The sequence below is a fragment of the Callorhinchus milii genome, unplaced genomic scaffold, assembly GCF_018977255.1.
Source record: "Callorhinchus milii isolate IMCB2004 unplaced genomic scaffold, IMCB_Cmil_1.0 Scaffold3, whole genome shotgun sequence".
Classification (NCBI taxonomy): Eukaryota; Metazoa; Chordata; class Chondrichthyes; order Chimaeriformes; family Callorhinchidae; genus Callorhinchus; species Callorhinchus milii.
In genome coordinates, this window is record NW_024704744.1 from 80,987,332 (window position 1) to 81,012,755 (window position 25,424).

Consider the following 25,424-nt stretch of genomic DNA (forward strand, 5'->3'; position numbering starts at 1 on the left):
GTCCGTTGAGGGATTATAAAAGAAGTAGATCTATGTGAGCAGGCTCAAGGTGGTAGTGCATTATCAAGATTCAAAGACTTATGCAAACCCCTCATGTTTCCCTTTAGCTTAGAGCATTAAACAAGCTCCCAGTGTTACGCCTCTTTACACACTCACTGCCATGGTTTATACTCTTATAGTGTACACATATGCGTTTATATTGTATTATACAATTCAATAATCACATAGCTCCTACTTCCTGGTGAGAACAGAGATTCCACACTAGAATTTAAACACTTGAGTTTTTAAACTAATACATGATAGATCCATTGAAACTTGGTTCTCAGTTCTGTATAAGCTTTACTGCAGTGGCAGGTGTGTCTAAATGAGATGCTCACGGAAGGATTACATTAGAAATGGTACTCCTTGGAATAATCCCATCAAGGACGAGGTTTATAATATTGGAAAGTGCTTACATGGATGAGGAAGCAAGGAACAAATTTCGCCCACAAATATACGGTCAATTCACTTTACAGTCACTTTACTTCACTTTACACTGTGAAGCACTTTGAGATGTCAAGAAGACATGAAAAGCGCTAAATCAAATGCAAAGATTATTATTATTATTATTATTATTATAAGAAAATGTTTTAGTTACTATTTGTAGCCAGGCTTATTGTTGATTTAAGGAAGATCTTAAAGAGATGACTTTAATGGAATGCACATTCCCACAGACAGTTTGTATTTCTGCAAATGTTTTCCGAAATCTTAAAATGTGCAGTTGTGCTTTTTAAAAAAAATGCCTGAAATACTTGCTACCCATGCATAAAGACACTTGCATATACAAATAGCAATTATATAAAGTACTTTCCATATTCCAATAAATTTTATGTAGGAAAATGGACACAGAATTGATTGGTTGAGATTACTATTCCAGCACAGAAGACATTCAAATGCTCATCAAAACTATTTAACATCAAATTTCTTGGCATCATTTCAATTATATAGCACCTTTCACATCAGAATGCTGGATAATCAAGGGTTTGCACCCGAGCTCAGGATTGGATACAAGAGCGGTGAGTTGAGAAGTACCTTGAGATGGACTTTGAAAGAGGCGAGGGAAGGGGCAAGGTGGTGGATGGTTTACCAGAGAGTGGGGTAAAAAGGCTAAAAGCACAACCACAGGTAGTGGAAGGGACAGGGTGGGGGACATGAAGCAGGCCAGTGTTTTCAGGGTGGAGGGAAAGGGCAGTTGGTAAGGTTTTAGAAGGTCATAAAGGTAGGGTGAGACAAGACTGTGGAGGTTTTAAAAGTAAGGACAAGGATCTTTGGGCGATGAGTAGCTTTTTAAAAAGAATACATAAAGCATCGTCAATACTCCAACCAGTTAAAAGCAGCAACCATACTTGGATCTTCTTTCTTATTTTCCTTTTTCAAGTCACTAATTCCTGAAAAAGATTCCAAGCAAAGGTTTCTATTTGGCCAGGAGAAACCATTGCCTGATCTACAAAGTCTAAAATAACCTTCAAAGAGAATACGCACATTAAAAGCAGGATGAAGAGTATACTGCATCATCTGTCCAGTTGTTATGATGCTATATATTACTATTCCGTCTGTCATCTGTGTTTACTTCTCATTTCTGCTGCTAGAAGCTGATAGACCAAATACAGATGCAAGTTCCCAAGACAAAAATAACTCAGAGGTCTCGAGGTACGCAATAATAATCCTTTCATTTGATATAGCACCCTATCACGTCTTCTAGACATCTTAAAGCGCATCAAAAATAATAATTCATAATAATTAAATGCATGAAAGAGACATTCAATAAATAGTAATTATGGTATTACAACTATTGCAAATAACTGCAGATATGTCAATTGAAGCAACAAACTGTACCAATCCGTCTCCAGTAGAAAAGATCGACATAGTATACTTGTCAGTACATAATTGCAAATAAAATTCATTATCAAAAAGCTGCAAGATGATCGGTACCAATCTGCTAATATTCTGAAACACTGTCAAATATGAAGCTCACTGATGATTCCGAAAAAAGCGAACAAAAGGGTTGGATCCTTCCAGTCCTCACTGCACAACTGTGTTGATATTTCTCAACCCCGCCCAGTTCCCATCCTGCGAGTAAGCTCTTTGCAGAGAATAAATCACATCGTTAGTGGCAAGAAAGGGTGGCTTCTTGCCAACATTACCACTTACAATCTAATACAACAGTAAGTTTATTATACTTACCATTTCTTTGTGCATTCTACCATTAATTCTTGGTATGAAGCCACAAACTGGAACTTGGACGCATGCTTCCCCACACGTTGCAGTCGTTTCCAAACAGAAGCCATGATTATTACTGTCGTCTCTGGTCAGGTAGCTTCAGGTTCTGTGAAAATTAGTTTTTTTCCCCAAGTTTATATTTGCTCTAGATTAGATCCTTTAAGACGGATAACATCTTTTTCTCATTCTCTAAAAGAAATCAGAGCTGCAGATTGCGAAGTTCTTCTGTAACCTGCATGACTGTGGCAGGAAGTTGCTGTCAATTTATGTAGTCATTCCTCCTCGGTTAAATGAGTCACCAGGCCTGAAAACTGAGACAAACAACAGATGGATTTAAGTTTAAAATAAAATGCAAATATAGTTTGCATTTGAGTTTGCATCTCATTCATGTTAGTATACAATTACAGACCTGTCGTTAGCAACAAGCAATGGGACAGGGAACACCCAAGATTCCGTAACCAATAAAATATCTGACTGATAACATTTCAACTGATTATATCATACATGTATTATCTATTATGTAGACATATACACACACACACACACAGGGTGACCAAAACGTCGTGATACCATAACAATGTCTAACAAGCCGTAAAGAAATTATGATTTTAGTTTAGATAATAGGGTAGCTGAAAAAATAATTTGGTCACCCTGTCGTGTGTGTGTATATATATATATATATATATAAAATCAAATTTCTGACCTGATTTTCTGCTAAAACCTTACCGAAATACAATTACGTGATTTGACAGCTCAATCAGATCACCAACAGCTTGGCCATTATTCACCTCCACAACACTCCCCCCCCCCCACACACACACACACCCTTCTCATATGTTAAATAACTGCAGCAAACGGTGAGGCTGAAACATTTCTGAACTGTACGGCAGCGATATGTTGAAAGGGGACGGTCTCGGATTTCACGCCGCAGTATCTTTAGGGGACTCTCTCTGCCTCCGGACCAAAAGGGCGCAATGTTTACAATCACATACAGGAAAAAACGTTCTCCATCATCCCCCCCCCCCCCCCCCCCCACACACACACACACACACACACACACACACGACCACCCTTGTAACCCACAGCCTCTTGCTCTTTTGGCCCCAATACTGTTAGCTGGGGGTGAGTGTGTGTGTAGGGGTGAGTGTGTGTGTAGGGGTGAGTGTGTGTGTAGGGGTGAGTGTGTGGGTAGGGGTGAGTGTGTGGGTAGGGGTGTGTGGGGGTGTGTGTGTGTAGGGGTGTGGGGGGGGTGTGTGTGTGTAGGGGTGTGTGGGGGGTGTGTGGGTAGGGGTGTGTGTGTGGGGGGGGGTGTATAGGGTGTGTGTAGGAGTGTGTGTGTAGGAGTGTGTGTGTAGGGGTGTGTGTGTAGGGGTGTGTGGGGGTGTGTGTGTGGGGTGTTTAGGGGTGTGTGTGTAGGGGTGTGTGGGTGTGTGGGGGTGTGTTTAGGGGTGTGTTTAGGGGTGTGTGTGTAGGGGGGCGTGGGGTGTGGGGGGGCGGGTGTGTTTAGGGGTGTGTGGGGTCGATTCTAAAAGTTTACACAGCACAAGCAGAAGGGGATCTCGAGAAAATACCCCCCCCCCCCCCCCCCCGAGCCCAGACACAAGCCGGGAAGGTAACCATCACCGGCGGCCACAGCCCCACCACCACCACTCTCTCTCTCTCTCTCTCTCCACCCCCTCTCCCTCCCTCTCAGGACATGTATTGCTGCTCGAAGGCGGTGGCGGCGGCACTTTTAGGCCCCGAACGAGAAAGCAATAAAATGACAGTTAAGGTCTTGAGGAGGAGGAGAGGAGAGAGGAGAGGAGGAGAGAGGAGAGGAGAGGAGGAGAGGAAGGGAAGAACATGTCACAGATGAACTTCTTTTGTTTTTGCAGCTGAGAATCAGCCGAGTCCCCAATGAGCTTGTGTTTGTGTGTGAAAAAAAATCCATCACCACCCTCCCCTGGGTCGTCCCCCAAAAATAAATATATATATATATATATGTGTATATATAAATAAATACATGGAGTCAACAAAAAAAACAGCTTTCTCTCTCTCTCTCTCTCCTCCGCACGGCCTCCAATACAACTCACTGCAGTTTAAACACCTCTCCCAGAAATTAAAAGCCCTCAAAATCACAACCCACACCAGTCGTCGTCCAACACACACACACCCCCCACACCCCCACCAGTCCCCCCCCCACCCCACACCCCCCACCACCACACACCCACCCCCACATACACACCCCACACCAATCTCCACCCCCCCCCCCCCACACACACACCCCACACACACACACCCCACACCAGTCCCCCCCACCCCACACACACACCACACACCCCACACACACACACACCCCACACCAGTCCCCCCCCACCCCACACACACACACCCCACACACACCCCACACCAGTCCCCCCCCCACCCCACACACACACACCCCACACCCCACACACACCCCACACCAGTCCCCCCCCACACCAGTCCCCCCCAACAACCAACACACCAACCTCCAGTCATAGCCCAAATCGGCGATTTAAACCTCCCACCGACTCCCCCCTCCTTCCCCTCCGCAGCGTACACGGCGGTTCCCTCATCCCCTTCACCTCCACAGCCGACAACCTGACACCAGTCCCCACACACACTCCCACACACACCCACACACACTGCCCTCCCCCCACACACACACACACACACACACTGCCCTCCCCCCACACACACACACACACACACTGCCCTCCCCCCACACACACACACACACTCCCCCACACACACACTGCCCTCCCCCTCTCCCCCCGCACTCACCGCTGCCCATTCGGACGCAAGTCCCAGCGAGGAGCGAGCGAGCGCGTCGCTGTCAACCGCCGCCGCCGCCAAACACCATCCGGAGATAACGGAGAGAGAGAGAGAGGGAGAGAGAGAGAGGGGGAGCAATGAGAGTCAGGTACAGAGGGAGAGAGGGAGGAATATAGTGCCTCTCTTTTCTTCGCTCTGTCTGTCTGTCTGTCTCTCGAGCTCAGGGGGGAGGGGGTGGGGGGGGGTGTGAAAGGCCCTGTTGTGAACGAGTGAAGGAGGAGGAGGAGGAGGAGGTGCCGCTGCTGCAGCCGCAGTGGTTACAGGGAGGCGGGGGGGGGTGTTGTGTGAGAGGGAAGCGGTGGTGTGTGAGGGGCTGTGCCCCGGGAGGGAGGGAGGGGGGGACTCGGCGGTACCCTCTTCGCTTCTCTTCACTCCCGTCTCAGACCCTCTCCATCGTTATCCCATTCAACCTAACCTGCTGACTGTTTAGCTGAGGGGAGGGGGGAGGGGAGGGGGGGAGCGCGAGGAGCGCCCACCCATAGCGATCACAACAGCTCGCGCCCCGGCGACTGTCTGAGGGCAGCGGCACGTCAATCAGGGCCGAGGGGGCGGGGCTCCGCCGCACTTCCGCTGGTAAAGATTGGTTGAGGCGCGGAGGGGGGAGAGAGAGAGAGAGAGAGAGAAAGGTGGTGAGTGAGTGAGAGAGAGAAAGAGAGAAAGAAAGGCAGGAAGAGAGGGCGGGGGTGTGAGAGAGAGAGAGAGAGAGAGGGAGAGAGAAGGGGAAAGATAAAGGGAGGACGAGGCGGGGAGAGAAGGAAAGAAAGGGAAAGATAAAAGAGAGAGAGAGAGAGAGAGAGAAAAAAAGGGGAGGAGATGGAGAAATAAAGGGTGGGGAGGGGGGGGGATAAAGGAAGAGAGAAAGATAGAGAGATAGTGAAAAAGGAGGTGGGAGAGAGGATTCCCCCCCATACCCTTTCTGCTGCTCAAAGAGGATAGATTGACTGAAGACTCTGGACCCTGTGCTTGGGATTTCCATCAGACAGTGTTATGCATTTGCAAATAATATTTGATTTATTTATGATATCTGTATATAAAACGTACGTTTGTTGCTTTGCACAGCGATGCAAACAAATTCAAGGTATTCAAATGATGAAATTTGCAAAAACCATCTCCTTGTCTCCCTTCCCTGGATGATATTCCAAGTTTTATTTTGTTTTTGCAGCATTCAACATGCGATATTTCAAAAAAAAAGAGGTGTAATTTTTTTTGAGGGGGTGTGGGGGGGGGGGGGGAAGAGGATAAGAATGAAAATTAAATGGGGAAAAATGTAGGCGTGTTCAAGGCACGTTCGAGGTAAATCACATCTCACTTGGAGTGAGAGTTCAAGCAACAGCTGAAGGCAGGCAGACACTTCACTTATTTGCACTCGGTTGTGTTAACATTGCTTAAACATATGTGTACTGTTCTTATGTCATGTTGCTTCATATATATACAGTGCATTGGTAAATCATTACAGACATTGCACAAGGTCAGTTCTCTCTCTCTCTCTCTCTCCCTCCACACACCAAAAAAAAGAGACGGGTTTGGAAGAACCTCAGAAATTTCACTCTTAGTTATTTTATTGGTCGACTCTCAGCATTTTCTCCACACCTGAATGGCTGGTTAGCCCCTGGGCTAATGTGTGGACAAATCCTCAAGGGATTGTTAACCCTGAGAATGCCAGATAGTTGACTAGATTTCAGGCGCCTGATACATAATATGGGGTGGAAATCATTTAGTAATAAACCTACTCCGAACAGAGAAATAGCTGTTTGCCACAATACAAATTTACATTTATATTGCACCTTTCACGTCGAGAGGATGTCTCGAAGTGCTAAATCTAAATGACAACCTGCAATTATATTGCGGCCTTCACACGGGTAGTGTCTCAGATTGTTTAAAACTAGCTCTCTAAATAAGTGGAAAATATTATTGATCCTCCACCTTATTGTCCAATATTTGTTCTATTCAATATTTCCTGTTTTGTTTCAATTTTTTTATTCCAAAATTTATTTTCTAACATTCTTAAATTACAGTTCTGTAGCTTAGTGGTTAGAGCACTCGCCTTGCAAGCGAGAGGACCTGGATTTGATTCCCGGTAGGATGAAACATTGAGCAAGTTTCCTTACTCCACACGCCTCTGTTTACCTAGCAGTAAGTAGAAATCCAGTTATTAGTCGATAGGCAGATTGCTTTTCTGTGGGTAAAAATCCCTTTTTTAAAAAAAATTTGGTCACTGAATCCACAACTGTTTGTAGGACACTGATGTGTGCTTATTGGCTGCTGCGTTTTGCCCACAAAATATGTACACAATCAATTCACTTTACAATATATTCTGTGAAGCGCTTTGAGACGACTAGAAGACATGATAAGGCACTATATCAAATGCAAGGATTATTATATTAAATATTTTCACTTTTTTGGATTCCACTGTCCATTTTGAGATGTGAAATTTTTTTAAAATGTAATTTCATAGACTTGAAGTCAAATACGAAGAGGTAATGAAATATAATAATAATCTTTGCATTTGATACAGTGACTTATTATGTCGTTGAGATGCCTCTTAAGTGCTTCACATTTTACTTTTTTTAAGGCAAATGATGCCACCAATTAGCACACAGCAATGCCCACAAACAATCATAAAGTGAATGACTTATTCTATCTGGAGCACTGTTGTCCACAAAACCATGAGCAATTCCCTTTTCTTTTTGAATAGTGCAATGGGATCATTAACATCCACCTGAACAAGCAGACTGGACCTTGATTTCACATCTCATCTGAAGGAATCCATCTCTGACATTGCAGTGCTCTCCCCAGCACTGCACTCTTAAGAGTTGATTATTCAACGGCAGGCATTTTTCATGCCTGTTGGATCTTTACAATTGAATTGAATTTTGCTGATCCAGGATAAATGAATGATGATTAATGTACAAATGAGATTTTAAAAAATGTTGAACTGAACTTTGTGTAAAAAGATAACTTATTGATCTTGTTTTCAAACTGTAGGTTGTATGTATGCAACCACAAGCTAACACATGTTTGAACATGGTTGAGGTATTTGTATTTTTTCGACTTCAAAGCAGCTACATGGTTGTTTTGACGTAGGTGGAATTCCAGTTGCAAAATTTGCACTGATAATCTTTAGTGATTAGTGATTAAAACCAGCATTTTCTGGACACTTACAATAAACAGCTAGAGTATGACTAAATGCAAAATGCTGTCTGGTTTCAATCCATTAAAAAAACACTATGTATGAAGAAAATACTTCAAAATCTGCCCTCACTGATAATTTTTTATTTATTTATTTGGTCCATTCACAGGGCCACTTAGACACTGAGGTCACAGAATTATCACATTTCCCTTATTTACAAATATTGTTTTACTGGATACAGTATTTAAAATTTTGATGATTATTAGTAAACACCTTCATATTGTTTTGTTAATGAAAAAGAAGTAGCAAAATCAGTTAGTTTCCTCATGAAAACATAAATATCGAACAACTATACAGGTATTTTGATGGACTTCAGAGTCTGCATTGAATGGCAATGTTTATGCAAAACATTCATAGATTGCAAGATTGTCTGGATGAAGGAGGCCCATCAGACCATCCAATCTCATCCCTTCAGTCCCCCCATAACTGCATCAAGCTGCTTTTTAATTGAGTCTAATGTCCTGGCCTCTACCACCTTTTCTGGCAACCCATTCCATTTGTTGATTACCCTCTGTGTAAAGAAAACCTTCCTGATATCTATCCTGAAATTGTCCTTTACATCTGTAAACCTATGCCCTCTTGTTCTACTGTCCCGATCTAAAGTAGATTGCTTTTACAATTCATTTTAAAATTTTATACACCTCTATGAGCTCCCCTTTGAGTTGTCTTCTCTCAAGACTGAAGCGTCCTAGTTTGTCTGGTCATTGTTCATAGTTTATTCCTCTAATATCGAGGATCATCCTCATTGCTTTCCTCTGTACTTATGTGACCAGAACTGTATGCAGTACTCAGGGTGCGTTCTGACCAGAGCATTGTATAACCTGACAAGAATAAGTCAGCTTTTTAAAAAAAATTCCCAATTAATTGAACCCCAATGATCAAAACATGTGTTTATTATAGTATGTTATCTTTCAACTGCACTCTTGTTGTGCTTTTCCCTCTTGGACAGCACTGATGCAATGTATGCTAAAGAATCTGTGTAAGCAATAGCTTGTGAGACATGAGTTTGCATTCGCAGGCTACCTCTGTGTTGATTTTTTGGAGAGTGTAAATTAGACACTTTTCTCTAAAAGAAGAGGTGAAACTGCAGAGCAAGTGGTGACCTGAACGTTCCTGCAAACCTCCTAGGAGTTAGGTCAAGAGCAAGAGTTGATGGTTGCCAAGAAGCAAGTCAGAATCCTGCCTATATTTAGTGCATTAGTCTGGAGAGACAAACAATAGGGAAAAGGAAAAATAATAGGTTGTGATCCTCACAAACAAGAGTTTTCAAGTCTCCTTCATTCGCATCCTTTTTCTTTGCTTCTGAAGTCTTTCTGATTCTACTTTCTTGTTCTTAAACTGCTCTTCGGAAAGGCTAAATAATTTTCCCTCTCACAATGAGTGATAATATCATGGCGGGCAATGTCTAGGGGATACCTTCAGTACATTAAAATATGGAATGCAACAATCAATTGGCCCAAATCTGAGCACTATTAGACCTCACTGCAAGAAAGTACTCTTTCTTGCAGTGAAAACTGCTTTCAATAATAATAATCCTTGCATTTGATATAGCGCTTCACAGAATATGCTGTAAAGTGAATTGACTGTATATTTTGTGGATGAAATGGTCACAAATAGAAGAAAAAGGGGGAAAATTAAGCAAACCCACTCCACCAATTCTGTAGTTTTTAAATAATTGATACATCCAAGCAATTTGATGTCATTCATCGTTTCTCAGTATTTTGCTTATAGTTTTAAACTGCTTGAGACTCTCCCTATATATTGAATAATGGATATTCAGGAAATAATGCTTGCATTTGATATAGCGCCTTATCACGTTATCAAAACATCTCAAAGCACTACACAGGATTTCCTGTAAATTCTCGTGACTGTGTATTCGCAGATGAATGAGGCAGGCAATTTACATACAGCAATGTCCTACATACAGTGATGAAGTGACCAATCTTATAAGGCGTGCTGCCAACTGAGCCAGGCTGACACCCCCTCCTTTCAGATATCACTCAATTGCATTGGTGTAGTCTCAAGAAGGTGAATGGCACAATGGAGTTTCCAAAAAGGATTGGGAACATTTGAAAATAACTCACAAAAACAAAAATACTCTGTATATTGCAGTTTGAAGGGTGAGACAATTTGCTACACTTGTTCTGGCTCTAGCTGATTACAATGCAAAGAAATGCACTGCATCAGAAATTTACTTGACTTGAAATACCAGGATACAGAAAAATATTTCTTTATACCTTTAGTAATCGTCTCTATATTACTGATGATACACAAACAACACTAGAATCGCTGGCAGATTATCTCATTACATATATACTTTTTCCTGAACTGGATTCAACAACAGCAATAACAACTTCCATTCATACAGCTCCCCTCACACAGGGTAGCTTCCCAGAGCTCTTGACGGTCGCGGATCACATCGCTGAGCCAGTGGGGTGGTACTGTAAGCACGGTCGAAAACGAAGGTCTTCAGGCGTGACCTGAAGATGGGGAAGGAGGGAGCAAGGTGGAGAGATTGAGGGATAGTGTTCCAGAGTTGTTTAAAGTCAGAAAATCTCTGTCTTATTTGACTTAAAAGATGAGCTGAAGTTTGAAATATTAAAAGCTGTTGCCACAGATAAAAGCCTTCAGCAGTGACTGAAGTTTCAAAATTGCAACCTTCATAGCACACCTTTGATACTTCAGAAATGTCTTTATTGTAAAAGTTCAGCATCACTGGCATATAAATGTGATGCATATAAATGTGCATCACTGTCTTTGAATCTGTGAACTGACACAAATGTTGTGGATGTAAAGAAGAAATTCTGACCAAAACATCTTTGCATTATTATTTTTTTAAAAAATTAAAGTACTGATTAAATCATTTTACAATAATGTTAAAGAAGTAAATATTTAATAATAATATTTAATAAAGTAAATTGCTCCCTTGTATATAATGTCATCTCTATAATGCACCTTAAATTACCACTTAAAACAGTTTATATCCAATTGTTTATAGTCATATCCAATAACTATTTTACCTGATGATTCAAGGGTCACTGGAAACAGTCAAATTAAAATGTATTCAGTAAGGGACAATTGCATGGTAATATTCTCTTATTATTATGATTATTAGCAGAATGGTAAACCTTGCATTGAAGGGTGAGACAATTTGTTACACTTGTTCTGGCACAAGCTGATTACGATGCAGAGTAAAAGAAACTATATCAACAACTATTTACAGTTACATAGTGTCTTTCATGTCTGAATGATGTCTCAAATAATATCAATAATAATTTGGTCACTCAATCCACGTCTGTTTGTGGAACACTGCTGTGCACAATTGGCTACCACCATTTTGTTTTGCCCACAAAATATACAGTCAATTCACTTTACTGTATATTCTGTGAATTCTGTGAAGAGCTTTGAGACGTCTAGATTGTTAAATAGATTATTAAAGCGCTTCAACAGCAACAACTTGCATTTACATAGCACCTACACACAGGATATCGGCTTGGAGTGCTGCATTGTGGCCGAGTTGGATGCCGGAGAAGGGGAAGAGGGAAGTGACCATAAAAAAGTTAAAAATTTGTTGAAGATTTTGCCTTTAAGTGGAACTTAAAGACAAGGAATGGGCGAAGCGGACGGATTGAGGCAGGGAGTTCTGGAAGTTATGAGTTTAGTAGTTTCACGCAGCAGAGCCTGGGGCGGTAGGGATGTGACCAAAAGCAAGGTTAAAAAGATATATCTTAAGGGGGAGGGCTTTGAAGCCAGTGGGGGGGGGCAAGGCGGAGGACTGTGAGATGCCAAGATACCAAGGGCTCTCAGATATCAAGGTCCGAACAGTTGAAACCTATGGGATAAGGCTTCAAAGCCTGAAAGGGTTTGGCAATTATTAAAAAAGGAGCATTTTTTTCTCCTTTATCAACCCTTTCAGATTAGGAAATAATAATAATAATAATATCCTTGCATTTATTATAGTGCCTTATCATCTTGTTGAGACTTCTCAAAGTGCTTGACAGAATATTCTGTAGAGTGACTTGACTATATTTTGTGGGTGAAATGGGCAGTCAATTGCACACAGCAGTGTCTCACAAACAGTTGTGGATTGAGTGACCAAATTATCATTATTATTTATTTATTTTGAAGGGATTATTACCCCCAGAAAAGCAACCTGCCAATTGACTAACAACTGGGTTACTACTTAATGCTAAGCAAACAGAGACTTGTGGAGCGAGGAAACTTGCCTAAGGTTTCGCCCGGTCTAGGAATCAAATCCGGGTCCTCTCATTTGCCAGGTAAGTGCTTTAACCAATATGCTACAGACTCCACATACAGAAAGTAACTATAATACAGAGCTGGGCCGGGTAGGTCATTCCACCTGCATGGAATGGCCTAATTCTCCTCATGATCTCCTTTGCTTAGAAAAAGGTAAATTTCAGGTGACCCTGGATTGCAAAATAACTTCTCATGTCTAAACTAGCATTCAATGTGAGTGCACTATACTATTACTCTAAAAAAAAGTTATTTTAACAGTGGGTAATAAAAGAACCCAAAAAGCTGTGCAGAAATTGGAACAGCCCAACATCTGCTTTGCTGTCACATTCCTTCACCACATTTTTCCTAAATACCTCAACTTTCTGAAAATGCTGAAATGTGCAAGACAAAGTGATGTGGGTTTGAGTTTAGAGATATTGAAACCACCCTAAAGACCAACAAAAGGGACATTGTTTCTGTAGCTGCAAGAGAATTTTCCGATTCTAAAGCTTAAGTGTGATTGCAGCTAAGCAGAACACCATTTTAAGTAGCACTTTGCTTTATGTCTTCAAAGCAATTTCTACATTATGCAAATTTGGAGATCTGTACGTTAAAGATGACTTATTATAACCCAGAGCATTTCTTACTAAAGAGTGATTTCAGAACGAAGCCATACTGTACCTTTAAGGATACGTAAAATAAAGTTGAAGAAAGGTTTTTTTAAAAAACTGTTTTTTACTTCTCAAGTTAGACCAGTTAGCTGACATTACAACTGAAGGAAACTTTTCCCCGGTTACATCATGTGCTTATATGGAAAAGTGTTTGTTCCTGACTGCCTTATGTGGATATATTTATATACAGTATATATGTGTGTATATATATATATATCGTTGGAGGACTTCTTGATTGTTTTGACATAGAAGGCTCTGTACTTTGTCACTGCTGCCGAAAGATTATTCTGCAGCAGATGAATTGATGTTATTATTATAAATGGCATGTAAATATTTGTAAGTGTCAAGCTGACTGCGAGCAAAAACAGAAAACTATTTTAAATATTTGGCAATATTTAGTAGAATGATATAGACGCAGAAACACCATGGGGAGAGGGAGAAAAGAAGTTGCTCTGTTTACGTTTATGCCACAAAATAGAGGTTAAAGAATTATTTTGCAAAAAGATTATTTGTAGAACTGAATCCATAACATGTTATAAATATGAAATATTTGAGCTGAGTTGAAGTGAATGGCTTGCAGCACATTTGCGATTAGATGTAATTCAGACATAATGTTATTGGAACATTCAGGTGATTTATAAGGTGATTTTCCAAAATAGGGACATTCAGGCACTTCAGACAATTACACCATGGTGAGTGAAATAATTTACTATCTGAGCAATAACACCTCAAGTGCTGACGAATAGCTTTTCACTTCACCAGTATGTCCGAAAATGAACAGACTCAAACAGAATCTGGATGGAATTACTGTATTCAAATCTGTGCTGCATCAACAGACTACCAAATATCCGTGGCATCAATTCACAAGGCCGTGACGCAAACCCAGAGCTTAAGGAAATGAGGGATCATTGCACCACTTACAAAACAACATGTCTGTGTGCAGCAGACCGACAGGGAACAGACTGGGATAACACTGTATTTGAGCTGAGAAGTGTGGCGAAAAGGGTGAAACAACATGTTGGAATGTATCGATTAATTTGAATTGGATAGAAAACTTCTGAGGTTTGCTTACACATGTGAAAATATGTTAGTCACTCCCTGTTGTTGTAGATACAGAGGTTTCACTTCAGTTTTGTAAAATAGTTGCAAAATGTCACAACTATGGAGGAATCGGTATTAATCTGGACACTCACTCAAGCAATGCAGATGGGAATTTCTGATGTATCTGCTGAAATTAAGCCAGTTGAAACTAAACCCCATTCCTTCATTTTGTGCAGTCAAGGCAGACTGTATAAAATCAGTACTGATACATTTCTGAATCGGTTCACTGTCAACTGATTTGGGGTAAAATGGAAAACGTGATAATCCAAGATACTGAATGTTACAATATTCTTAACTTCATTTTATCAATATAAAAACTGCAAATGTATGTCAGCAATAGCATTGTTTAATAATAATACTGTCAGGAAGAGACCATTACGCACTAAATATGCTGACAGAGTTGAATTCTACAGATTATAATAAACAGACCTTGGAAGAATTGTACTTTTTATAGAATATTCATCACCAAGTTATTGGGGTTGAAACCAGAGATTACTACTAATGGAGCAACTCAGGCACTACATCAAATATAAGGATTATTATAATATTAACTTCTGTTCTTCAAGTACCACATTTTCAACGCTACCAAGAATAGCTGAATGTAAAATTAATAAATTTTATATGCAGAACAGACCAGTAGGTCCTCTCTCTGTGTTCTTCTGGCAATTAATATTTTGAATGATCGAATATTTGACACATTGCATAAAGATGGAACAATTTACAGACCACAGATAGAGCAAACATCAACGCTAAATTGCCTTTATATTGCGACTTTGACATTAGGAGGACGTCCCAAGGCACTGGACAGTTAAGCACCTGAGCTGGGGGTTGAAATTCAAGAGAAATAGGGAGCAAGAGGTTTGGGGGTAGGAAGTTGACCGAAGGCACGGTTAAAGAGGAAGGTTTTGAGATGGATCTTGAAGGAGGCAGGCAAGGGAAGGGGTGAAGCGAACTCCAGGATGGATTTCCAGAAGTTGGGGGCGGAAAGACTGTAGGCTCGACCATCTATGGTGGTAAAAATAGGTAAATAGCCAGAGGAAGATATGATAATTATTATATTTTGATTTAATAAATATTTTGAGTAATTAAATCTTGCATAATTAATCAACACATTTATTAATCAAAATATGATAATTTCTTTGCTTCTTTCTAAACGTCTCCCCTCCTTTCCCGAAGGCAGTAACCCTCGCTGACGCAGTTTCACATGCACTGGCTGCCCTCTGTTAATAGTCGCCATCATTCATATATGAGTCGAGACAATGACTGTTGGCAGACTTTCAATTGGGGGAGAATGGAAGTTATTACAGACAAGCTTGATCGTTCTTACCAGATGTTCACACGTAGGCATTTTCCAGCAGCACGTAGTTTTGATAGCTATTAGTGGGAAGTTTGTCTGTTTTTTTCTTCCTGGCTCTGAGGCTAATTGTATGCCCCCTACAGTCAACCTGTCTGAGATCAGCTAACTGAGGACAGATCAGAATTCACCCTGGTTGGTCTGTATGGTTTCACACAGGGCAATGAAACAACCAACTGAGACCAAAGATCAATACCTCTTAAAGTTCTAATAACTGAACAGTACATTGGTCAATACATTTCTATAGTTTTGTCTTCTGGTATTCAACAACAACAATTTGTATTTATACACCGCCCCTAATGCAGGCTACAGTCCCAGAGTTCTTGACAGTGGTGGAGCACGACCCTGAGCCAGAGGGAATGAGGAGGTGAACGTAAGCACGGTCGAAGAGGAAGATCTTCAGGGACGACCTGAAGATGGGGAAGGAGAGGGCAAGGTGGAGGGATTGAGGGAGCGTGTTCCAGAATTTTGGGGTGTAGTGGATAAATGTGTGGCCACCAATGGTGGAACCGAGGGCATGATTTCATTATCAATCATTGAATTATCAAGTTATTGACTGGAATACTGCTGTTTAATGTCAGCAATAATCGCAAAGCACACTCCGGGACCCCCACCCAGCCTCTCACCAACCTGTGCCAAATACTCTCCAGAATTCAGCAAGCAGCTACATCCCTCCAGAGACAGAGTGTACATACCATTCCAGTACAAGGAAATTTCCATGTTTAGATAACATACACATGTGGAACTCTCAGTCTGGTTTGGACACTCTTAAGCATGGGGATGGGTTTCTGCGTATATCAGATCTGGCTGAGCACAGCTCCCCCAGCAAGTCCAAATGACTCAGGTATCTTCACAGAGTTACCTGTAAAGTTTCCTGTAAAGTGTAGTGACTGTATATTTGTGGACAAAGACAGCGGCCAATTTACACACAGCAATGTCCCACAAACATCCATGAAATGAATGACCAATTTTTTCCCTCTCTGGGAGATTGCTTGCCAGGAAAATTGGACAAACTCCCTTCTCTTTTTAAATAGTATCATGCAATCTTTAACATCCACCTGAACAGTTCAATGTCTTATTCGAAGGATGGCACCTCCAACAGACAAGTACTCCCCCAGCACTGAATTAAAGGGTCAGCCTAAACTATGTGAGTTCAAGGTTCCAACATGGGGCTCAAAGCCACAAAATCTGACTCAGAAACAAGAGCTTTATATTGAACCCATAGAGTAGAGAGAGGATATTTCATCTATTCATGATGTGAAATGCACTATTTAATTGCAAGTTATTTTTCTATAAATCTGGATTGGGTTCCAACCCGGTTCTAAAAGTTAAGGACAGAGTGCTAACATCAGCCACTGCATTGGAGGTGGTTGCTTTACAATAATCAACTACTGTTCAGTCTAATCACAGAAACACATATAAAGCTTACCTCCTTGCTGTTGTTCTGTAAAGTTACAAGGATCTAACAGGAGCACAGCATTATTTATGAGGCTGACAAATCCCAAAAAGCTTTCCCATCATTTGCACCAGCTGAGCTGAAGTTCCTACGTGAAATGAACGCTGAGGATAGCATTTCATAGATCTTTATTTCCCTTGTGGTCATGTAAATAATGATCTGACTGCAGATCTTGTTCTTTGCGAATACATGAAAGTATTTTAACACTAGCATTGCCAATCTAGTCCAGCTCTCCAAAACGTCTTCAGTTACCAGTACTTATCATAACGTAAATAATAATTTGATGAGTACATGGCTTTCACAAATCACGTTTCTTAAGCAATTACTGTTGACCTTTCGGCTCATTATGATACATTAGGTCCATGGAGAAACTCATTACACTGCTGACTCAGTGTCGGTAATTCTAAATTATACAATTGTAATTTGCAGAATAAAATGACAGTAACAGACTTTTAATTTCTTAACCTATGTCATTCACTTTGTATGTTAAAGATTGCTGCGGCAGTGCAAGGGAAAGGAAAGGAACAGCCAGAAGCTAAATATGACCTTTTATTCTGAACTGACTGCGTCAAACCACAATCGGTGAGTCACTTGTAAATTACAGTTTTTAATTTCTTACAATTGCCATTTTCTTGCTTTGTTCTCACAACAGACTGCGATCTGCAGATTGCTTCAGACAGTTTAATCACAGACCCATTTAATTCATCCGGTTCAGGTCATGCACATGTGAGCATAGCTCGAGATCCAAATAAACTAACATTGCACATTATGTTTCAGCTCCCTATTGACTTCATACGATCGACTCGGGAAACAGCCATGGATCATTTGCTGGAATAATTTGGCAATGTAAATTTACTGGACGATTGTGCTATTATGCTGCTGGCAGTAATCTAATAAGAATTTACACGTATTATAATAATAATAATAATGCGTATTATATTTTCATTTGATATAGTGTCTTATCACATCAAGATGTCGCAAAGAGCTTCGCTGAATTTTCTATTAAGTTTAATGACTGTACTGGTGGACAAGTGCAGCAGCCAATTTGTGCGCAGCAATGTCTCACAAACAGCTGTGAAATGAATGATTTTTTTTTGTCTGGGAGAGGGTTGGCCAGGGACAGCGGGACAGACTCCCTTCTCTTTTGAAATGAGCCATGAGATCTTTAATGTCCACCTGAGCAGGCAGATGGTACCTCAGTTTAATGTCATCCAAAAGGATGGCATCTCTGAAAATACAGCAACAACAACAACAAAATTGTATAGCCCCTTTCACATCGAGAGGACGTCCCAAGGCTCTGGACAGTCAGGGATTTGGACCTGGGCTGAGGGTTGGGATCAGGAGGGGTGAGGGCAGGAAGGCAAGGGGTAGGAGGGTGACTGAAGGCGCGATCGAAGAGGGGGTCTTGAGGCGGCCTTGAAGCATGCAAGGGAGGGAGTGAGGCGAAGGGACTGTGGGATGGAGTTCAAAAGGGTGGGGGCAGAGAGGCTAAAGGCCTGACCGCGGGGCAGGGAACATGCAGCAGCCCAGAGCCTGCTGAGCGGAGGGAGCAGACAGCAGTTAACAGGTCACAAAGGTAGGAAGGAGCAAGGCTGTGGAGAGCTTTTTGGAGCACTACATTAGAGTGTTGCTCAGGTCCTCACATCTCCATGGTTTCTCAGTCTCTCAGAGGTGAACAGCCTGGGCAGAAAATACTTAACATCTCCAAACTTATTCCAAAATAAATCCTAAATTTGCCTAAATTTCCTCACTTTTTTTAATCATTTTTTTTCATTTTCTTTATATATGAACATAAAGTGATAAATACTTTGTGTGCAAAAATAGAAGAACTCTCTGAACACAGTTCATACTTAATCCTCTACCATGGATGTGTGGAATCTCTCGAAGGGATTTTAATCCGTCACTGCTGGAATGTATTTAAATAAGCAAACAAATTCTATAATCTAAATTACTTCTGTTAAATGTACAACCTGATAAACAACTAAGAGTTTGTGTTCAAAGCACTTCATTAATTCTAAGCAGCAAAATACGCACAAACAAATGCTTACTGATTAAGAGCAGTTTAGCTGCTTGCAAATCTGCAAAGCAATTTACCATCACAAATATATTCTAAATGTTACACGATCCTATAAAACAAGCTTGAACCTCTGAATGTATGCTTCGTTCTATTATATCGCTGCTACATTGTCCAGATTTTTGAGCTCACAGCTTCGGATGGCACTCCAGTGCAGTGCTGGGAGGAGAGCTGCATTGCCAGAGTTCCATCGTAGCACGAACACTAAAAGACACCACAAATATTGAAATTCCGTGGCAAAATTAGAGAAGGTCCTGACCAACAATCCTCCAGCTAAAATTGATCTTCATGGCTGTGTGCGGGACATTCCTATGTGCTAATTGGCGTTTGCCTCCAAATACACAGTCAATAGTAAATCCTGTGAAGCGCTTTTTGACATCTCGACAGTGTGATGAAGTGCTACATTATCACATCGTCGAGATTTGATATATTATGTTATCATAATATAATAATCCTTACTTTATCAAATGCAAGGATTATCATTATAAATAACTTTTCTTTTTCACTCTCCAGCTATGTCCTCATCACTCCTCTGTATTCGTGTCTCACCCACATCTCTTTCTTTCTCACACCCAGAAAGTGAAAACCTAGATCATAGGTACTCAAATCCAAAAGTGAATCACCCGGCAAAGATTTCAAATAACACACCAGTTAGTTTGTGAGCCAGCTGCCCGTTCCCCATAAATGTTGCATTCAAGTTTCCCTGTGGAGATTCCTGACAATTCACATGGTTTCCTCATAGTAACCAAATGTCAGAAAATCATTCTGCACTCAGTTCCGTTGTGACTCACAAACACCACAAATGATTGCAAGTAACATTATTTGGGTTGACTAATTATCCTCTTACAGAAGCTGATTTATACCAACGTTTATAAGCACTGCCTTTGGGCTTACTTTGATGATAATAATAATAATAATAATTTCTTGCATTTGATATAGCACCATATCATGTCATTGAGACAACTCAAAGCGATTCAAAGAATATACTGTAAAGTGAATTGACTGTGTATTTTGTAGGCGAAATTATAAGTAACTCTTGGCTCATAGTATCCTATAGCTATCTCCCAGTGTTATACAGTGCTCCACAAGAGTCATCTTCAGTGGGCAAAAGTCATCAGTTGCCAGACAGTTCCTGCAGGCCTGAAAAGCTTAGAGAGGTAGCATACATGTTAATAACAGCATGAGGTGATGCTGTCCTTACTGTGGAGCAAACCATTCGAAACAGCTGTGGAACCCAAGGCTTAGTAATGGTGATGGATTAGGCAAGCCAAAGAGATGGAAATGATAGTAATTAAACAGTTGGAAATCTACGAAGAGCCCCAGGATCTCCAAATCTACTCTGAAAGTAGAAACTCTTCTTGGGTTTTCTTTTATGTTGCAGCGACCACGTCAATTTTTAACAATGAGTCTTGATTCAGCTTTAATGATAGATTTGTGAATTTCAGTTGTATACCTGGCCTTTCAGCTGGTGAAATGTTACAAGATAATTTGCAACTTCTATAGCGCTATTAAGTGTCAGACTGGTTCATTAGGTGTCAGACATCTCGGAGTCTGAAGTATACAGGTTCAAGCCCCACATGGATTTTAAGCTCACAGTCATAGAAACATAGCATCCTACAGCACAAGAGGAGGCAATTCACTCCATCATGCCTGTGCCAGCTCTTTGAAAAATATATCCAATTAGTCCAATTAAAATAATAATAATTTGGTCACTCAATCCAAGACTGTTTGCGGGACACTGCTCTGTGCAACTGGCTGCTGTGTTTCGTCCACAAAATATACAGTCAATTCTCTTTACAGTATTTCCTGTGAAGCGCTTTGAGACGTCTCAAAGACGTGATAAGGCACAATATCAAACGCAAGGATTATTATGAGTATTATTATTATATAGTTCCCTTCCCCCGCTCCTTCCCCGTAGCCTTGTAATTTTTTTCTTTTCAAGAATATATCCAATTCCATTTTGAAACTTATCATCGGATCTGCTTCCACCACCCTTTCAGTCGGGGAAACTTGCCCAACATTTTACCTGCCAGGAATCGAGCCCAGTCTCTCGCTTGCAAGGCAAGTGCTCTGACCACTGAGTAATAATAATTTAATAATATACCAATTATTTCCAATGTAATAATAATCCTTGCATTTGATATAAAGACTTATCATATCGTTGAGATATCTCAAAGCTCTTCACAGGACATACTGAAAATTGTAGTGACTGTATTTTGTGGGCAAAATGTAGTGCTGGGGGAGGACTTTTTGTCCTTTGAAGACATTAAACCAAGGACTGTTCTGTGCCTGTTCAGATGGAGTGCTACCAGCTGAGCTGGGCTGACACCTAACAGCAATTGTTCAGCAGATGTTTTATCATCGTTGCCAAAGATGGATGTTAAATAGTGGAAGAACTGAGTGCCAGCTTCCTCAATTTTCTCAACAAACCGTTACCTATCCCCATACTGACTGCCAGAGGGGCTAATTCCATTGTTGAGGCACAAACATGATCCTTTTCTTTGCGTGTCATTGCATACTAGAATCTAGGAATTTGTTTAACTGAGCCTAAAACAGAAGAACGCAATTGGCAATAAAACAACCCTGCAATGTACCTTTGTGATTAGTTGCTTGAAATTCTGTTTGGCTGCAAAAACCCTGGCAAATAGCCTCAGGTGACTCCTTAACCTCAGTCCAAAAACAGAGAGATAATCGGTGCCTTCACTATTACAGGCTGGATAAAACCGCAAGAAGCAACTGTCTGTGAAAGATATAATGCCTGGTGACAGTGTTGGAAAGAAATCCATGCATGTATTAAATCTATGATTGTTGCACTGTTTAAATTAAAATAACATTTATCTGAAGTACAGTATATAAGAAAGTTTCTTGCTGTTTTATATGTTTGTTATGTACTGAATGGAAAATCAAGCCAAAATTGCATTTTTCTCTTTCTGCAAAGAGCAGTGAGATGTTTGGCAACCAGCCAGCAGACTGAAAAATGAACATTATATCCTCTGCGCTTATCGGTTCTACTTGCAATAGCACTTTTTCTACTCAGTTTTCCCTTTATCAGTCTTCTCGGCACATTGGGGGGAAAACAGATGGCTCTCTTAAAATATGTTGTCAGTGTAGTACTCTGAGACGCTACCCTGTGTGGAGGGCGCTATATAAGTGCAAGTTGTCGTACTATATACATGCTTGAGGATGCTTGCCATTGGACAATGTATGGTACTTATTTCAGAGATTAAAATGCATTAGTTACTCCAAATTCCTGACAGTCTAGTCTTTATGCAATAATTTAAACTTTCAGCAGTGAAAGCTGTCCCAGTAACAGCAAAGTAGTATTTACTTTAAATAAAGACTTGAGGTTTGGGCAATTAATAGATGCAAACATATAGTGCCAGTGTACCCCAGTTGGTAGCATTCTCACCCGTGAGTTGGAAGGCTATGAGTTCAAACCCCATGTCGGGATTCTGAACTCACATAGAAAATGTAATCTTGGGGCTTGTACGCGAATCCTGTAGCTCAGTGGTAAGAGCACTCGCCTCACAACCGAGAGACCTGGGTTTGATTCCCAGCAGAGCGAAACCTTGGGCAAGTTTCCTTACTCCACACACATGACAATAATCCCTCAAAAGAAACAATAATAATTTGGTCACTCAATCCACGACTGTTTGTGGGACAATTGGCTGCCATGTTTCGCCCACAAAATATACAGTCAATTCACTTTACAGTATATTCTGTAAAGCGCTTTGAGATTTCTAGAAGATGTGAAAAGCATCCAAGGCTGCACTCTCCACCTCTCAAAGCCGGTCAGGAACCTCGGGGTTCTGTTCGACCCTGAGCTGTCCTTTCTCCCCCATATCCGCGCCACAACTGGCACCGCCTTCCATCACCTCCGGAATGTCGCCAGACTACAGCACTACCTCACCCCTCACGCTGCTGAAACCCTAGTTCACGCCTTTATCACCTCAAGAATGGACTATGGGAACTCTCTCCTCGCCGGCTTTCCCGGCACCTCCCTCCACAAGCTGCAGGTCATTCAGAACTCTGCAGCTCGTGTACTGTCCCGCACCAGGCTTCGCGCCCACATCACTCCCACCCTCGCTCGCCTCCACTGGCTCCCCATCCCCCAGAGGATCCAATTCAAGATCCTCACCCTCACCTACAAGGCCATTCACGGCCTTGCTCCCTCCTACCTCTCCGACCTACTATCCCCCTACCTACTCACCCGTACCCTCCGTTCCTCTGGCTCTGATCTGCTCCACATCCCCCGCCCCAACCGCCCTACTATCGGTGGCCGGGCCTTCAGCCTCTCAGCCCCGAGGCTCTGGAACTCTATCCCCCAGTGCCTTCGCCGCTTCCTCCCTTTCCTCCTTCAAGGCCGGTCTCAAGACCTTTCTCTTTGACCGTGCCTTCAGCTCCCCTCTCGACTCTCTACCCCTCCTCGCTCCCTCCCTTCCCTCCCCTCACCCTGACCATTTCCCCCCTGCTCGGGTCCTGACCCAACTGTACAGCGCCTTGGGACGTCCTCCCGACGTGAAAGGCGCTCAATAAATGGAATCTTGTTGTTGTTGTTGTTGTATATCAAATGTAAGGATTATTATTAATATTTATTATCGTTGGCCAGGACACAAAACTCCCTTCTCTTTTTGAGTTGCGCTGTGGGATCTTTAATACATCTACCATCTACCTGCTCAGGTGGATGTTAAAGATCTCATAGCAAAGTTCGTTGGTGGTGCTGTTCTTTGAACGAGACATTTAAACCAGGATCCCAGCTCCCTGTCAAGGTGGACATTAAAGATCTCATGGCACTATTCAAAAAGAGGAGGGAGTTTCTCCCAGTATCCTCATCAACAATCGCTTGGATAAAATTGGTCATTCATTTCATAGCTGTTTGTGGGACGTCTCAAAGCACTTCATAGAATATACTGTGAACTGAATTAACCGTATATTTTGTAGGTGAATTGCACACAGCAGTGTCCCACAAATAGTCGTGGATTGAGTGACAAAATTATTTTTTTTGATCCGCCAATCAAATAACAAATGGATTCCTACTTACTGCGAGGTAAACAGAGGTGTGTGGAGAAAGTTGCTTAAGGTTTTGACATGCCCAGGCCCAATGTGGGGTTCAAACCCACAACCTTCTGACTCCGAGGCAAGCGTGCTGCCACTTACAATAAAATGAAAGTTTATTTAAAAATCGTCCATGAAAAGGGACACATCACTGCTCCTGAGCTATCACAAGGATCTGCCAATCAAGGTTAGGAACGCAATTAAAATCTGCGGCTCTGTGTTTATGGGAAACCAACACTGCCCACCAGAGCAGCATAGTCACCCTTACAGCAGCAGAAGGCTTATACAAAAACGCTGGAAGTGGGAGAGACTGAAATTTAAACCTGAGCTACTCCACTCCACTCGCTGAGATCCTGATCTGAGTTGGAGCTATCTCACATTCCTTAGCACAGGCGAGTCTGCGACCCGAGAATCAGAGTGAAAATTGCAGGATTGTGTTGACGTGGCATGCTCACAACCTCCTACTACTTAATAGTAATAATAAATCCTTGCATTTGATATAGCGCCTTAACACGTCGTTGAACTGTCTCCAAGTACTTCACAGGATTTACTGTAAAGTATAGTGACTGTTTTTGTACGCAGTAGCCAATTTGTGCTCAGCATCATCCCACATACAGTCATTGAGAGAATGACCTTTTTTTTTAAATCTTGGAGATTGTTGGTCAGGACATTGGGAGAAACACTGTTTTCTTTTCGAACTTTGCTAAGAGATCTCTAATATCCACCTGAGCAGATAGATGGTAAATGCGTTAAATTCCTGCAGCACTACTCAAAAACAGAAGGGAGTTTTCTCACAGTGTCTTGGTCAACAATCCCCCAGATTAAATTTTTAATGCGAGTTAAAAATCCCAACGTAGGGCTTGAACCCACAGACTTCCAATTCACAGGTAGACAGGAGTTTGGGTTTAATGTCTCACTCATTGACACCTCTGATAAAGCAGCACACCTGCAGTACCTCCCTAGTGTGCAAGTCTTGACTATGAGTTCAAAGTCTTGTTACAAAGCAGCCCTGAAAAAAATCTGGGAGTAATTGTTCGCTCAGTTGAACATAGATATATGGCCTAAAAGGAGGAGGTAGGGGGAACATGGCTTTTTATGCCAGTAAGAAAGTAATTTAAGGTGGCAAAAAGTTAAAGGACAAACCAAATTGCTGTGCAGAATGTGCATCCAGTTTCTAGTGTTAAAGACGTTAC

General features: G+C 41.6%; 1 protein-coding gene across 8 annotated transcripts in view; it reads right to left on the reverse strand.

The window, feature by feature from the left end:
- The window catches only part of ehbp1 (EH domain binding protein 1), a 230,184-nt gene that overhangs the window by 199,626 nt on the left and 5,134 nt on the right, over positions 1–25,424 (reverse strand). For 4 of the 8 annotated variants that reach the window (XM_042333428.1, XM_042333427.1, XM_042333426.1 and 1 more), the window contains exons 1-2: positions 5,044–5,120; positions 2,224–2,570 (exon numbers count right to left, since the gene is read on the reverse strand). In XM_042333428.1, coding sequence (XP_042189362.1) covers positions 2,224–2,327 — 104 coding nt within the window. In that variant the 5' untranslated portion in view covers positions 2,328–2,570; positions 5,044–5,120. Of the gene's footprint in view, positions 1–2,223; positions 2,571–2,985; positions 3,063–4,748; positions 4,873–5,043; positions 5,121–5,447; positions 5,595–25,424 lie in introns of those variants that run through there. The other 4 variants (XM_042333422.1, XM_042333423.1, XM_042333425.1 and 1 more) reach the window with 4 other exon arrangements.